General features: G+C 40.2%; 1 protein-coding gene across 2 annotated transcripts in view; it reads left to right on the top strand.

Moving 5' to 3' along the window:
* Positions 1-3,056: 3,056 nt before the first annotated feature.
* DIP2B (disco interacting protein 2 homolog B) overlaps positions 3,057-17,899 on the top strand; it is a 201,471-nt gene continuing 186,628 nt past the window's right edge. The window contains exon 1 of one of the 2 annotated variants that reach the window (XM_069092563.1): positions 3,057-3,345. In XM_069092563.1, coding sequence (XP_068948664.1) covers positions 3,246-3,345 — 100 coding nt within the window. In that variant the 5' untranslated portion in view covers positions 3,057-3,245. The remainder of the gene's footprint in view (positions 3,346-17,899) is intronic. The other variant, XM_069092562.1, reaches the window with a different exon arrangement.

Below are 17,899 nucleotides of genomic sequence, written 5' to 3'. Positions count from 1 at the left end.
CACATAGCAAGTACCTAATGGTTGCTGTTCAGGGTAACTGGAAGATGTTGATATCAATCAAAATAGGGAGTTTTGGAGGAGAGGTAGGTTTAAGGAAGAGGGTGTATTTCAGTTTGTTATGTTGAGTTTGAGGTGTTGATGGGTAGGATATCCAGGTGCAGATGTCTGGGAAGCAGTTGAAGTCTAGCTGCTGGATTTCAGAGGAAGGTTTAGAGCTAGATATGGTTGGTACCCTTTGTACTTGAAGGGGACCAAATGGCATCACCACGTTGGAGTCAAGGAGTCAATGTGTCCAACTATGGCTGATCAGACCAATGTGAGCTCAGAAGGCTCTACCACAGGTTGGGCACAGATAGTTCAGATTAACGTTTGAAGTAGAGATGGTGCGTTTCATGTTTCTTTTGAGCTACTGCAATTCTGCTTTGCTCATAGAGCATAGTACCTTTTTTAAAGTATGCCATACTGGGCAGTTCTGTGCCAGTGTCTTCCATGTCTCACAATCACTTCCAAAGTTCTTCAGAGAGACATGTAAGTGCTTGCCTTGTGTTCCCGGCATGTAACAGGTCTTTAATAAATGATTATTGACTGACTAACTTCATTACCTAGTTGCAACCTACATTTCAAGCCTTATTACACATAATTCTCCTTTGTTCACTCTGCAGTTCAACTAGACTGGCTTTCTTAACATCTTAACAGGTAAACTGGCCTATAGGGGACATTTATTAGAGCATTCAATGATTTTGCCTGACTGGTTCTGGTAATCTGAAGGGAAGCTTGGCAGAGGATGGCTTCCAGCCACATATGATTCATTGATGAGTCACACATTGCAGTATATGATGACAAAGAGTCTTCTCACTGGCTGCTGGGTGGGAAGAGTTGATGACTCGGGATGTACAAAAGGAAGCTACTGGGTTCTTCTACTCTCTCTCCTTTTCTGGCAATGAAGCATGTTTCTGGCAATGAAGCATGTTTCATCGTATACCAAGAGTTGGTTGGGAGAAGAGGAAATTGTTCTGTCACCCTCTTGGCCTCTATATAGCAACAAGCACATGGCTTTCTCTGCCTGTTTTATATTTGTTTCTCCAATCTTAGAGGAATGAGTACACCATGGTAAATGTGCGTAGGATTCTCAGAGGTTTGAAGGTCCCAGGAGACTTGTGAATGTGGGGAGAGTGGCTACCACCAGAAGAGGGGCCACACCTGAACCATTTTTGCCAGCAGAGTTGATCAGATTGAGCTTTAAGTAAAATGTAAAATAGCTGATTATTTAAACTGTACTGTGTTCTGACGAACTCTACCAGACTCTGAGGTGGTTTTAATGGTATTTACAAACTGTTACCAAATCTTGTTCAAATAATTCTGTCAATACACACTACCATTCTTTTTATCATTTGTTTCTGTGTAAACATAAACTACTTGTCTCATATCTGATTCATGTTGTGAAACATGGGATGTTGGGGTGTGAATTTTTTAAGTTGCTGAAGAGTGTGAGGAAGAGGCATCTAACTCTCCTAATTAGAGGAATTTAAAGTATGTTTGAGTTCTGAAAAGGGATGGATGGATACCCCAAACCTGTGTTCCCAGCAGTGGTTCCTTTAAGGATAGATGGTGAAATGCTCCTACTCCATCCTCTTTGTTCTGCTTGCTACTCCTATCAAATGAGATAACAGTAAAGGAATCATGAAACCTAAAAGTGCTATATAAATGCTATTTATCTGCTTATCTATCTTCCCATCTAGCTATCATCTAATAATTTATCTTCTATTGTCAAAGTGTAGCCCAAGACTCCTAGAAGTCCCTGAAAACCTTTCTGGGTTATTTTCAAAATAATTCTATTTGCCTATTAAATACTCTTATTTAAAAAAAAAAACAACTATGCTGCAAGAAGTCAGATTTTCTTTATTTACACGAAACAAATTATCGAAACAGAGTGACTGCAGAAGCAGAAATGAGAACCCAGTTTCTTCTATTAAGTCAGACAATAGTGATTAGCAAAAATATGTAAAACAATGTCATTCCTGACTAATTTTTAAAAAACAATTATTTTTCAAAATAATAATAGCTAGCAATATTTTGTGGCTTTAAGCTTTTGCAAAGCACTTCGCGGATTTTATTTTATTTGATCCTCACAACAACTTTGCAGGTAGACACTATTATCCTCAGCTTATAGATGAGGAAACTGAGGTAAATAGAAGTTAGCTAACTTGCCTAGGGTCACACAGCTAATAAGTGTCTGGGACAGGTTTAGAATTCCTTCTTGACTCTAAACAACAGTCTGTCTATTCACTGAGCCATTATCTCCCCCGTTTAAAAAAAAAGTTCTTTGCGTTAACATTTAATGGTCTTATTATTGTTATTTTTAAATGAATTAATAAATATTTTTAAATGACTCAATTTTAATTTCTATCTGGATCCAATTGAAACTGGCTAAAAGAGCCAGTTGTTAAATTTTCAGCGTGATTTTTGGAAATTGTAAACTAGATAACAAGGCTTGATTTATTATTTTATTGATTGCCTAGGTTTAAGAAAATGATGAGGAAAATGTTAGTAATGTAGATTAAACAAGTGTCCTGTACATTCCCGTCCCTCCCCAGAGCCAGTTGTAAAATATCTCCCACTCTATCACTGAAACCCACCTAAGCACGTGTAGAATAGATAACTTTGCTTGCCTTCTCATTGGTCGGGGCTGGAGGGATGGAGAAAATTTGGAACTCCAAAAAATGAATTAAAAAAAAGAGAGAAACTCACCTAAACAAAAGCTCTTTGGGTTGGGGGGGGGGCCCTTCACTAGCATCTAAAAGTGTAAAAGGGTCCTGATTGCAAAAAGTTTGAGAATCCCCAGAATAGACGGCTGGGGAGTCACAGCTGACAGCCTCCTTCACCAAAGCACTCCGCTCTCATCAGCGAGCAGGGGCCTGTAGCCCCAAGGCGGGCCAGCAGGGGGCGCGGCGCTCTCGCTGTAGCTGAGCTAGCTCTGAGGCGGGACCTCAGCGTCCTTCTCTCTCTCTTTCTCTCTCTCTCTCTCTCCCCCCCTCTCCCTCCCTTTCTCTCTCTCTCTCTCTCACCCCCACCCCTCCCTTCGGCGTCGCCGCCGCCGTCGTCGCACGGGGTCACGTGACTTTCCGCTCATGGCGGCTGCGATCGGAGGCTGGTTGGGGAGCTTGTAGCCGGGGGTGTGGGGTCTGGTGCGTCCCTCCGTCCCCGCCCCCTCTCTGTCCTCTCGCAGCCCGGCCGGCGGAGCGGGGATGGCGGAGCGAGGCCTGGAGCCGTCGCCGGCCGCCGTGGCGGCCTTGCCAGCCGAGGTGCGGGCGCAGCTGGCGGAGCTGGAGCTGGAGCTCTCGGAGGGTGAGTAGTCCGGGGCCGGGCCGGGGTAGCGAGAAGGAGGAGGGAGGAAGGAAGCCGGGGGAGGGTGGGCTTGGGAGGAGGAAGGGACCCGTCCGGGGCCCCTTCAGGGCCGGGAACAAATCTGGTGCCCGCACTGCTCCGGCAGGGCTTCCTCCCCCGGGGATGGGTTTTTGCCGAGGCTTCATTGTCTCCCTAAAGTGGCAGCGGCCGGAGAAGGAGGAGGGCGAGGGGGAGAGGTTTCCTCCGGCCCGGGCTTCCCTTTTTCTGCCCCCACCTCCGGTTGGAGACAAAGCTGCCTCCCCTCCCGCTTAGGGGCGAGGTAGGTAGGGCTGCTGGCAGCGTTCCCCGAACTCCCTGAGTGATCACCGTCCCTCCTCCCTCCTTGAAACAAAATAATAAAGAACCAAAGAATCCCCCCCCCCCCCCCCGGGCCGGGCCGAGGAGGAGTCTGCAGCCTTGCCCCTTCCTCTCCTCCTCTGCACGACCCCAGCGTGCGGTCCGTCCGTCCGTCCCAGTGACAGGGTGCGATCGGACGAGCGAGCACCCTCTAAGTCTGCTCTTCCCTGGGGTCTCCCCGGGTGCCTGTGTGTGAGGGGGAATTCCCCACCTCCAATCTCAGATTTGGATGCTCAGAAAGGGGCAAGACAAGCCCAGGATATAAACTAAGGCTTGTCACCCCGGTTTCTTTGGACCGCTGGAATAGGAGAGAAACCTTGTGTCTTATTTGAGGGTAGAGGAGACTGCGAAAAATCAGCCACTGTTAATCACAAAAATAAGTGCCTCGGATAACAATGAGAGAAGAATACAGTACTGTGTTGTCTGCATGTCAGGAGCCTTGTGATGCTGTTGTGATCAATTTCCCTGTAAAGTTCCTGTTTGTATCAGAGGCGGTCTCTCCAGGGACAAAACTAGCATTTTTTTTCTTTGTTGTACATACACATCATTGCTTCAGTGCTGTCTTAAGGTCGGGATGTTCTCATTTTATTCCCTTTTGATGGATGGTTCTGGAGAATTGCATCTTTCAGGAACAAAAATGCTGGCTAATTAGAATTGATGAAGGTGGCAGATTCCTGAGTGAAGAGTTCAGGCTTTGATTACTTTTGAAAGAATTGTATATTTAATGGGAAAGTAGGAGAAGTAATATTAGATGTAGAAGTCTACTTAACACTGGAAAAAAATCACTTCTTATCTTTTAGTCTGTCTAGAAGAAAATCTTCCGTGGGTTTTTTTTTTTAAGCCCTGTGAAATAATGTATGACATATGTATTGAAAAAATTAAATGCAACAAAACATTTAAGTACTTTTTCTCCTAAAAGCTCTTGGCTAGGTGCTTAAAGGGAGCCACAAAGTACCTTCTCTCTGTTGGTTATTTCCAGTTTATTCAGTATATATTTTGTTTGTACAAAGTTGTCTATGTGTCTTTTCCCCCATTAGTTTCAGAGCAAGAACTTTTTTTTTGGCCTTTCTTTGTACCTCCAGCACTTAAGATAATGCCTGGCACATAATGGGTGTTTAATAAATAATTCTTGATCAAAAGCCTGGAGATGAAGTTTGGTCAGTTAGTTTTAAAGTCATCGTTCTACATGTTTCACTGAAATTAAATAGGGTAATTTTATGGGAAGTTTCACGTTTATGGGTTGTCTGACATTGTCAGACAAAATTGTTCGTTCCTTCATGTACTTTTCCATATACACACTGAATTGTAGGGGTTAATGTCCAAAATGGTTTCTTAGACATAAATTTTCTATGGAAAATATCCTAAAAACAAATGAATTTGTTTGGCTATCCATTCAGCACATGGAAATATCTTTTTTCCCCACATAATTTTTATATGAAACCAAATGATATCTCAGTTCTTCAAGAATATATATTTTGTTGGTGAGGGTTCAACTGACTTCAGCTGTTGAGATTAAAACCCTTTATTCCAAAGTAGTTGTTTTCATGGTTTGCTGTGATTGAACAAGTTGGTGGGTCCTCAGACTGTCAATAAACAGGCCATTCATAGGCCCTTAAAATCTTCTGGTAAGACCTGCCAGAGATTGTGTTGTGCTGATATTGTCTTGGATATGTGTCATTTTCACTCTGCAGTGAAGCACTGAAGTAGGGGTTTAGGGAATTCAGTGATAGCTGATTTCAAAGTCTGACTGTGAAATTGACTTCATTTTATAGCATCTTAAAATAGAATTAGAGAAACTTAGGGAGTATGTATTCCAACCCCCTTAGTTTTATAAATAGGAAGATGAGTGGTTAAGACATTGATAGTTTTGATCATTTAAGTAGGAAAGGGTTCAAAAGAACCAATTATGTTTTTGTATAGAGGAAGGGAAATTTATGATTCCTCTTATTGTATATCTACTTTATGCTGTCTCGTTCTCTGATTACTGTTTACACTGTGTTTCTAGAGATGATTTTGAGTAACTTCTTCAAATACTCACAAGTGATTAGCTCATCCTCCTTTTTCAAAAAAGTGTGAATAACTTACAAACTGTGAATTCTTAGGCTAAAGTATTTTAAATGACTTTAGCTGCACAGTTTGCTTTCTTAAGAAGCATCTTATGGGGGTAGGAAATGGTTAACTAGGTACTTTTGTTGCCACTTTGACCTTTTCTTAGCTTATTTCTTGTGAGCAGGTATTGTTTCTTTGTGTATACATTCTATATAGTACTGTGCCTGCCTGGCCCATAGTGAACTCTTAATAAATAGTTGCTGATTTATTGATTATACCTTAGGTAGCATTATACCACAGTTATTCCAAATGGCATGTCTTTTGACTGTAGGGAACTATTCCATAGATCAAATTCTTTATTTTCTGCATATGTCAGTGTCAGTCATAAAACTGAATTGAAGATAATATAGTGTAGAAGTGTTACTATTAAAAGAGCTCATCTATAGTTTATCTTGCTTAAAACACCAATCATAGCTTGGCAATGGGGATTGTTTCAGATGGAATGTGAATTTAGTTAAAAAAAAAAAAAACCCAAACCTCAGCTAAATGCCTGTAGCATAGTGTTTCTTGCTATCTTCATCATATTTTAGAAGGACTTCTTTTAGGCTAATAAAATTTCTTCTAATTTGTTTTTCCAAATTTCTTTTGATGATCAGAGGTGGGGCAATTGAGAGAGCTTTGGACCTGGAGTCAGGAAGACCCTAGTTCAAAACTGCCTCAGGCACTTAACTAGCTGTGCCACCCTGAAAGTCATTCAACCTCTTTTTGCTTCAGTTTTCTTAACTGTAAAATGGGGATAATAACAGTACCTACCTACCAGGATTGTTAAGAAGCTCAAATGGGATAATAATGGTAAAGCCCTTAGCACAGTGCCTGGAATATAGTAAGCACCATGGAAATGCTTATTACCTTTCCGTCCCTCCCAGTGGTGTTTCTTTGACATCATTACCCCTCTGGCTCCTTTTCCAAGGTTAACCCCTCTACAGTACCCTTGATTTGTCATAATCTCCTGCTTGGACTTTTGAATAGCCTTTTACTTATTTTTCCTCCCTAAAGTTTCTCCCCTATTCCAACTTCCACACAGTCACAGAGTAACTTTACTAAAGTAAATGTCAGACCATGTCTCTCTGCTCCTCAATAAATTCCAGTGGCTCCCTGTTATCTCCAGGATCAAATATAAATTCCTTTGTTTGGCATTTAAAATTCTTTAACACCTGGTCAATCCCACCTTTCCAGTCATATAAAACACAGTACTCTCCTTCATGTAGTCTAACCAAACTGATCTTCTCACTGCTCCTCCAATACAACCCTTTATCACTTGTTTTTGTGCTATCTACCCAGGATATACTCCCTTCTTACCTCTGCCTCTGAGAATTCATTGTGTCTTTCAAAACTCTCAGGTGTCACCTTCTGTGAAGCCTTAGTGCATAAGGAATATGTACCTGGCTGCTCTCCCTCATAAAAATTACTTTGGGTTTATTTTGTATATATTTATTTCTGTACACATATATTGTTTCCCTGATAGAATTTGTATTTATCACAGGCAGGCAATGTTTTCTTTTTTATTTTTCTCCAACACCTAGCACTGTGCTTGCCATATAGTAGATACTTAATTAAGTGTTTCTTGATTGATTAATTATATCCTTTTTTTAGGATCTGTCTTGATTTCATATTGTGTGGTATAACCACAAAATTCTTCTATAATAGATTTTGAACTTAGACTTTGGTCATAGCTGAAATTAACTGAATAGTTAAATATCAAGCATACATCTTGTTTTTTGCTACAGAGTATGTAATCTGGTCGTATGATATTTAGTTTGTTTTAGACAGTTGACTGATTAGGTTTGAATTAGGCAGAAGTCTAATTGCTTCTGCACCAAAAGCAAGGCTGCCATTGTAGAGCACAAGAGCTTAGAAATAGTCTGATTGAGTTTTTCTTAGATGAAAAATAGTGTAAAGCAGATATGAAATGAATGCAAATGGTATCTTTAGAAATTAGTTTAGAAATGTGACATTGTTCACTAGTTTTTTTGTCTCACTAAAATGCCAGTGTGGCATGAACTTTGGTTTGATTTTAGGTCTGACTTTTTATTTGGTTGTTTTCTCTGCCTTTTCTTGGCCTGTTTTCACTCTCTATAGAAATGGTGTTCACATTATGTAGTACTAATGGTAAAAGTTGTTTGGATTTTCATGATTTTAAATATCTTTAGAATTATGACCCAGACTACTGAATGTATTTTTTTAACTATAAAGGAAGTACCTTCCAAATAGTTGCTGACCACGCCTTAGGAGAGCTTACATTTTTATTTCTGAGAAAGATGTGAACTTGAGCTATGTACATGTGTTTCCCAGTCCCTGAAAAGCCCATGTAACCCAAAACTCTTAGTTTAGGAAACAAATAAAGAAATGATATTTGGAGAAAGTACTTATATACTTTGATGGATCTGTCATCTTGATGTGGATCTTTTCTCTCCAAAGCCAGATGGCAAACCATTTGTGCCTATTCAGTCCGTGGGATTCATGGCCATGCCTCTCCAAAATTCTTTCATAGAGGGTTTTCCAAGTGCGTTGGAGACTTTCTGTGGATCACTTAATGTTATATTAAAATCCACAAAATGCTTGGGACATTCATCTTTTCTTTCTTGCCCTTGTTATATAACAGGTTGATCTCCTTTTCCAATCATACGTGTTTTTGATATGTTTTATTAAACTTAACTGAAAATGACTGTCGGTAATGTACTCCTCAAGCTTTTTTCCCCATCCTTTTTTGCACTGCCTTCTGGGTTACCTGCAGTTTTGATTTTTCAGTGATTGTGTATTCTGTGAGTCGAATTTAGATGTTTAAAAGATATTCTTTGGAAGTAGGAAACAGTATCTTGAGATAGTTGAATAGAATATGCTAAATATATAAAGTGTCTACCTAATTACTGGTGGTGTTCCTAATAATAATAACTTACATTTATATGGCATTAAAAAAATTTTTGAAGCACTATCTATACATCTGTCATTTGAACCTCTGCACTTCTACAATGTCGATTCTACAGACTTGTCCCCATTTTACAGATGAAAGGAGGCAGAGGTTAGGCGAAGCAACTTGCTCACATAGCTATTAAGTGTCTAAGGTAGCTTTTAAACCTCAGTCTTTAGAAGTGCAAGTCTTAACACTGTGCCAAGCTGCTTCACAAAAGGAATTTATTCTGTATCTTTTTATATTCTGTCATCCAGTTTGATATTTAGGCTTATCTATATGTTGTCTCTTACTTTTATTACTGGCCTACCGCCTTTTCCAATTATACTTTCATGCACGTTATTATAGGTAATTTTCTGCAGCCTATTTATGGTTTCTGAGATATTACATAAGGTAGGCAGTGATTTACTCATTGATAAATTGAGAGCATTGAGCTAGGAAAATCATCCCTAGTTTTCTAGCAGGTAAGTTGAAAGCGGAGTCAGCTTCTCTGGTTTCTTTTACAGTACTCTAAAATTATGATCAGGATGGTTCTTTTTGTTGTTCTTTAGATTGGAGAAATCTAAATAGTTACTAATCTATCTTCAATAGAATCTAAGCCATCCTTTTTTTGTAGGGAAATCTTTAATGTAGGATTGAGTTAGGTTTTCTTTGGTAAGACAGTGTCACTGACCTAATACTTAAAGGAAAACCATAGGATTATTCATTATTCTAATAGCTATAGAGCTCTACAAGAGGAAGATTAAGTTCATTAATTAGAATCAACCCAGTCTGTAATAGCTATGAAAATAAGAAAGGCAGGCTCATAGGAAGATGAGGAAATGGTTTGGAAGAAATCAGACCACGAGCAAGAAAAATAAAATTTTTTAATTGGAAATGCCGTATAGCCTTATCATGCTATTGGATATATCCTCATTATGTGAATGTAACTGTGGGAAGAGTAAGTGATAATTTTGTGGGCTGATTAGTGGGTTGACTTTGTTATGGCATTTTCTTTGGACTGCTAGAAAGCCTCTTTTTTTAGAAGAAGTTTTCTCTCTTACTATTTTTTCCTTTAACTTGTCATATTGTAATCCGTAGTAGGTGTTATGATACATAAACTAGCTATGTAAAAATACAGAACATGTATATTCTTGCACATTGATGTGGGTGTGTCCTTAAATTTTTTTTTTCTGAATATAGGTGAAATGCTGCATGAGTTCATTATCTCCCTGAGTATATTTTTTTAAAAAATGAAGACCTCATTTCACCTTCATTTGCTCTTCCTAGCATTTAGTAACCTTGATACTCTTCCCATTGACATAGTACAGAAGATTTGTGAATCTAAGCAGAATTGCACAATGGTCCAAAGCAGAAAAGTGTACCTGAATACATTCTTCCTAATGTTTGGACACTCCTGAGCCTATAGATAGAGGATGAGGGTCTGACTCAAGCGTTGCCACTTTGGGCCAGGAATAGTTTAATTCAACTTAGGAAGATAAAGAAGAAAATAGGCTAGTAGACTTATGAGCATTATTAAGAGGGACAAAAACAGCCCAAAGATAATAACTGGTAGGATGACTAAAATGAAATAATTCTGTACAGGAAGAGACTCTCCCTTTTCGTGTTTGAATACTTCTCTTCTTCCAGGACAAATACTGTACACAGCCACAGCCGCCCTTTTTCCTTTTCACTATATTATATTTCTGTGGTCTTTTAAATAACAGCTCAGGGTTTACCTGGAATGGATTAAAGGGAACCCACTGCTTGGTCAGTGCCTAATTACTTGCCCAGTATGAGGAATGTGAGTTAAAAAGAAGTGGAAGTTGATAAAGAAAAAGAGATCATCTGGTTTATGGGAGAGTGCTTTTCATAAACTCTGAAGAAACCATCATTACTCCTATTATTGTAGTAAGATTTGCTATATAGTGGGGTAACAGGGCCTACCTATGAGAACTTACACTGTTGTCATTGAGCACGCAGAAACTTCTACACCTACATATAAAAATTCGTGTCTCGTACTATAAATTATAAGGAGTAATTTTCTTTTAAACAAATGCATCAGATTTTATATTTCCAAATGAGTATTGGCCTCTTCAAATTAGCCATTCAGGCAGCTGTAGTTTCTTAAAACCTTTTTGAAGCTCTTTTGGAATTACCTTAAGAAAATCTGGGGGAGAGTAAGAGCACGGCTCCAGTGTCGGGATGACCTGGGGATCGAATCCTGGGCTCAGACACTTAGCACCATACCCAGAAATAACTGGCCATGTAACCTTGAGCAAGTTACTTAACCCCGATTGCTTTAAAAAAAAAAAAAAGAAAATCTGCAATGTCTTTGTGAATATTTCATCCTGCCAAATCTTTTCTCCTTTGAAGGTGGATTTGATTTTTGGAAATAGCTCTAAGTCATTCAGAGTCAAGTTTGGGGAAACAAGATGATAAAGCTGGGTAACACTGGTTTTTCCTCAAAATGAAGTGTGACTAAAAAAAGAAGACTGAATATCTTTTATGACTCATATACTAACTCCTGAGTCAGTTGCAAAAAAGGAGTTCCAGAAATGTTCTGAGTTTTGGAAGATCATTCATTAGATGACAGGTACAGCTTCCCAGAGTAATATTTTGAGGTGTAACATTGATTTGGATATATCTTAATTCTCAGTACTTTATAGAACTATCTGGTCTAAAATGTCCTTAAAATATTTGGGAAAAAATAATGATTATCTGATTATGTGGATTGAGGATTCACCCACTCCTTTGCTTTTACTGCCTTTCCTTGTCATTGCTCTTCTCATTTGTCTTCTTCATCTGTTGGAGGTTGCCCAAAAGTCTTTGAATTTTACGTGGATTTTAATTACCTATGCTTTTTTTGTGTCTCATCAACACGATTGATCCATAGAAGGGGTATAAACTAGAATGCCTCCTCTCCCTCGTATAATCATAGCTGTCTAAAACCGATGAGATCTCCAGGGTTCAAATCAAACCTGATCTTTTCCGATTCGATACTTAACCTCCAATAAGCATTCAGTCAGTCAGTAAACGCTTATTAAACATATGCTCTGTGACCAGCCACGCCAAGCCCTGGGAATGCAAAAAGACGCAAAAGACAGCCCCTGCCTTCAAGGAGCTTATAGTCTAGCGGGGGAGACAACATGGAAGCAAATATACACCAAGCAAGTTATAGTACAGGGTAAATAGGAAATAATTAGCACTAGGTACTAGGGTTAAGAAGGCTTCCAGCAAAAGGTAGAATTTTTGTTGGTATTTAAGCCAGGGAGGTTAGTATTTAGAGAAGAGGAGGAAGAATGTTCCAGGCATGGGGGACAGTCAGAGAAAAGGCCTAGAGAAGGAAGATGGAGTCACCTGTTTGTGGGAACATTCAGGAAGCCAGTGTCACTTGATAGAAAAGGACTTATTGGGAAGTTAGGTCTAAGAAGATGGGAAAGGTAGGAGGGAGCTAGGTCATAAAGGGCTTTGTGAATGCCAAACAGAGCATTGAATTTGTTTCTGGAGGCAATAGGAAGTCACTGTAGTTTATTGAATGGGGGGTTGGGGTAAGCGTGTGACACTGATGAGGGGCCTGAAATGTTGAGGGAGAAACCCCCAGGGATACAGGGATCCTGAGACTGGAGTTCCCAGGCCAAGGTCGCCTGGAATGAATTCTCAGACTCAAGCATTCTTTAAATCAAGGAGGCAAAGATTTATTGTTATGCTTTTCAACAGGCAGGAGTTCTTAGCCTGCAACCTTGGGGGGATACAGGTAAAGTTTACATAGATTATTCTATAATAAAACATGTGCCAAATATGCTATCTAGGTGAATCAGGGGAGGGATTAGGGAGTGGTTAAGGAGTGGTGAGTTCTTAAAGGAACATGCACTTTTAGTATCTACTGTGCAGGTATTTTACCCAGAGTTCACTGGGAAATAGCCCAAGGTGAGGCTACCAGGAGGTGTGGTTTTAGGCCTGAAATGTCACTTAGTCAACTAACAGTCAGGGCTGACAGAGAAATACCCAGGCTGCCCCACTGATCAGTGTTGTGTTAGACAAGATAAACTTAAGGGACTATACACATGGCTAAGTGTAGGATACATATGCTAGGTCAGTGAGTAGTAAATATCTTTTTTTTTTTTTTAAAAGCAATCGGGGTTAAATAACTTGCTCAAGGTTACATGGCCTGTTATTTTTCTGTGGGTGCCAAGTATCTGAGGCCGGAACTGATCCCAGGTCTCCCGAACCTGGGGCCGGCACTCTTACTCACTTTGCCACCTGGCCTCCCCTAGAGTAGTAAATATCTTTATGACCCAGGACACAGCCAGTTCAGCCAGTACACAGATGGTTTAAACTAATAAATTCTATAGGTGCAGCTGGCTACTGTATCAGGAAGAGAGATAAGTATTTTGCTAGGGCATGCTGCCCTTGGCTGGAGAGAAACGGCCTGAGACAGTGTTTTGAGGCTAGGGAGAAATGTGATTCTGAAATTGGGGTCCAAGGGCAGGTATCTAAGCACCCCATCAACATGATTAGGAAAATCACTTTTGGAGTGATCACTTTGGAGCCTAGTTTAGAGTAGGGAGAAACTTGAGGCAGGAAGACCCACCGACAGTTACCTCTTCTGTAGCAGTTTACTAGCAGTACAAGTTATTTCTTCCACATTACAACTTTCTCCATAGCAATTTTGATATATTATGGGTCACCGTAAGAAATTAAGTGGGAATTTTAGGGGAGTTTTGCAGAAGCCTGCAGAAGGCCAGCAGATAATGCAGAAGAACATTTAACCTAAATTTTACAGTAAGGTACTTTAAACATCCCATAAAAGAAAAAGAAAAAATTCAAACTTCTCTGGTATGAAGGGAGGGCCCAAAAATTTTATGTGGATTTTCCAGATCTCAGAGGTGCCATGTACCTAATACCGCCCTCCCCCCACCCCCCTTCCAGGGACTACAGGGACAGCTGTAGTCAATGCTACTTTCTATTTTGTCACTGAGTCATGTGCTGTTTCTTCTCTAATACCATTTGAATAATGAGGGAGGTAGTTGAAATATTCATCTTCTTTGATAGTTGAGTAAACTGAAACCCTGAAAATAGTAAATGTTAGGGCTGAGATGTGGGATTTGAACCCAGGTCTTTTGACTCCAGATCCAATATTGTTTATTTTTTTAATTTGCTTTTTGGAGGGTAATTGGGGTTAAGTGGTGGATAATAAACTACAGTGACTTCCTATTGCCTCCAAACAAATTCAATGCTCTGTTTGTCATTCACAAAGCCCTTTATGACCTAGCTACCTCCTACCTTTCCCATCTTCTTGCACCTAACTTCCCAATAAGTCCTTTTCTATCAAGTGACACTGGCTTCCTGAATGTTCCCACAAACAGGTGGCCCAAGGTCACATGACAAGTAATATTTAAGTGTCTGAGGCCAGATTTGAACTCAGGTCCTCCTGACTCCAGGGCTGCCCCCAGATCCAATATTCTTTCCACTCTACTGTGCCATCTCTCACCTTAGATTAAACTCTGCAGAGATTTGGACTTGTACTTGCAAAGAAATTAGCATAATGCTGAACATGCACTCTTTAAATAACTGTTGAATAGTAAGGGTCAATTAGAACTTTCATTTATAGTAACATTGATTAAAACAGTTATAAAACTATTGGAGCAGAAATGTGACCTTGTTTGTTGTTGTTCCTGTTTACTTGTTATTTTACAGAAGTTAGGAGAAAGATATGATAGCCAGTTGCAACATTTGATCCTTTTCCCCTATCCCTTCAATTAGTTAGTAATCTTGTATTTAGGGAAAACATAGTTGAAAATGAAATCATGCCTCTTTTTTTTTTTTTTTTTAAAGCAATCGGGGTTAAGTAACTTGCTCAAGGCCAGGTGTTTCTGGGTGAGTGCTGAGTGTCTGAGCCTGGATTCGATCCAGGTCTCCTGACTCTGGGGCCAGTGCTCTTACTCGCTGTGCTACCTGGCCGCCCCGAAATCATCCCTTCTTCAAGGAGGCTGCTAGGTTGCAGAGTAGATAGTACATAGCACCTGGAGTTTAGCACAATTCAAATTTGACCTCAGATAATTATTAGCTATGTGAACCTAGGCAGGTCATTTAACCTTATTTGTAAAATGGGGATAATGACGACACTGACTTCTCAGGATTGTTTTCAGGATCAAATGAAATAACAGTAAAGCACTTATACCAAAGGGCCTGGCACATTGTAAGTGTTTATATACAGTCAATTCTCATCATTCTTGGTATGTAAGTTCCATAAAGTTGTTGTAACCACTAAATTAGCAAATATTGAACCATTGCTCTCAGGAAGAATACAGGGTTAGGGTCCTGTGTGAGCCTATCATCACCACATTTTCTTCAGCACTTTCCTGATCGGCCTCATATACAGATTGGTGAATTTCCTGTTCCTTTTTCTGGCTGTACCTTGTTGTCGATTCATTAATGTTGAACTTAACTGAAAGAAGCTAATCAGACTCCTCAAGCTTATCACGCCTCTGCCTGCTGGCGCTTAGGAAGGACTTCAGCACTATGCTCAGAGGTCAGTTTTAACAGGAAAATCACCATCAGGAAACACACAAATGCAAGAAGTGTGGCACTAAATAGTCCACAAAAGGACACTCATTTACAGTTTGAGAGCTGAAACCAGGGGGCAGAGCATTGTTCTGTTCAGCCTCAGCTGGGAATGTAAGCTTCAGGGGACACATTTTTCACCTTATGTCCATGAATGACCTCAAAAGAGCCACAAGTATTGATTTTGGGGTTACAAATAAATTTTAGTAAATAGATGAATTAAAAAATACAGAATCTGTAAATAATAAGAATTGACTGTACAGGTTAGTTATTATTTCAGGGTGCTTACAATTCTGTTGGTGGAGACAACATATACGTATAGGCATATATAAGATAAAAATAAGATTTGAGGAGAGAGAGTGAGAATCAGAAAGAGGTTCATGTAGATTGTAGCATTTGGGCTGCATTTTGAAATAAATCAGGGATTATAAGATATAGGAGGCAATCTGTGAAGGGGCCCAGAGGTAGGAGATGGAGCATTGTTTATGAGGAATATGAAGAAGGCCAGCTTGGTTGGACTGAAAAATGGATGTATTATATGAGGCTGGAAATGTTAGTTGGAACCAGGCTATAAATGACCTTAAGTTCCATACAGAGTAATTTGATTCATATTGGTCAGATTGGTTACAGGGAGCCCTTTAGTGTTTATTGATCAGGGAGGGGCATGATCAAACCTGTGGTTTAAGGAAAATCGCTTTGGTGCCTGTGGTTATATAAAAGGCTGGCAGACAGATCAGTCAAAAGGCTGTTGGGCCAGTCCAGGTGAGAAATGATGAGCTTAGCTGAATGAACTAAGGTAATGGGGCTGTGAAAATAGAAGGTAACCACTATGAGACGTGTGTAGGGAAGCAGCAGTTTTTAGCTACTGATTTGCTATTTGGATTAGGAAATGTTAGGAGTTAAGGATGACTCTGAAGTTATGAAGCCAGGTGACTAGGAGGAAAATGTCAGCCAGAAATATGGAATTTCGAGTGTTAGGGGAATTAAAATGAGTTTCTTTCTCAGACAGGTGCCTGTAGGACATCTGTCAGTCAGTCACCATTTATTACTGTATTGGGTATGTGCTAAATCCTGGGGATACCAAAAAAAGGAAAAGACAGCCCCTGCTTTCAAGGACTTGACAGTCTAACGGAGAAAACAACAAGCAAACACATAATTTACAAACAAGCTTTATCTAGGATAAATAGGATATAATCAACAAGGGAAAGGCACTACAATTAAGGGGAATTGGGAAGAGCTTCCTTAGGTGGGACTTGAAGGAAGCCAGAGAGGTCAGTCGGTGGAGATGAGGAAGGAGAGCATTCCAGTCATGGGAGACAGCCAGGGAAAATGCCTTGAACTGAGAGATTGAGTGTCTTCTTTTAGGAATAACCAGGAGACCAGTGCCTTTGGATTGAAGAGTATGTGGTGGGGAGGATGCTAAACAGTGCTGAATGGACTTTCGCACCTTATGGCCGGCAGGGCCAACCAGCAGGCTGTTACAATACTCTAGGCCTGAGGGTGGTGGCAGTTTTAGAGGAGGCAAGGGGGCTTGGGCGAGAGGTGTTAGAGGAGTGAAAATAACAGGTCTTGGCAACAGATTGTATATAGCGGGTGAGGAGTTAAAGATAACACCTGTGTTTCTGGCTTAATGGGGGGGTATAGTGGTGACCTTGATAATAATAGGGAAGTTGGGGGGGGGCAGGATTTAGAGGGACAGTTCATGAGAGACCATTTTGGGATACATTGAGTTTAAGACATTCAGTTCAAGATATCTGAAAGTTAGTTGGACACGGAACCTTCCCCAACCTCTCTTAATTCTAGCGCCTTCTCTCTGTTAATTATTACCTATTTATCCTATATATATAGCTTGCTTTGTGTGTATTTGTGTTGTCTCCTCCATTTGATTCTGTGCTTCTTGAGGTCAGGGACTTTTGCATCTTTTTGTGTTCCTAGGGCTTAACACAGTACCCGGCACACAGTAGGCACATAATAAAGCTGCATTGATTGTTTGCTTGCTTGCTTGCTTGATTGAGACGGGAGGGTAGAGGTCAGCAGAGAGGTTACAGGAGGATAGGTAAATTTGAAAAGCATCAGCTTAGAGATGACAGGTAAATCCATGGAGCTGATGAGATCACCAGGTAAAGTAGCATAGAGTGACTTGGAAATAGGCAGTTGGAGAAACACAGCTGGAGTTCAGGGCAAAGACTAGGCCTAGACTTTAAGTTTGGGAGTTACCACCATAGAAGAGCTGATTAAATCACATTGATCAGAGGTGATGAGGTCAGCCGGGAGGAGAATGTAAAGAGAAAAGAGAAGGTGGCCCAGGACAAAATCTTGGAGTACAGCCATATTTAGGGGATATGAATGATGATCCTGCAAAGGAGACTGATAAGGACTGGTCAGACAAGTAAGAGAACCAGGAGGAAGCAGTGTTAGGAAAACCCAGAAACCAGACTCCAGGATATAGTATCATATGCTGCAAAAAAATCTAAAAGGATGAAGACTGAGAAAAGAAAAAAGAAATCAGATGTGGCAATTAAGAGAATGTTGGTAATTTTGGAGAGAGTAGTTTTAGTTGAGTGGTGGTGTTTTTAAAGCCATGTAACAAAGGAT

The sequence above is a fragment of the Petaurus breviceps genome, unplaced genomic scaffold (assembly GCF_028583685.1).
Source record: "Petaurus breviceps papuanus isolate PSGF00001 unplaced genomic scaffold, PetGlider_PUasm1.0 191, whole genome shotgun sequence".
Taxonomy (NCBI): Eukaryota; Metazoa; Chordata; class Mammalia; order Diprotodontia; family Petauridae; genus Petaurus; species Petaurus breviceps.
This window is presented reverse-complemented; position numbering and strand designations above follow the sequence as displayed.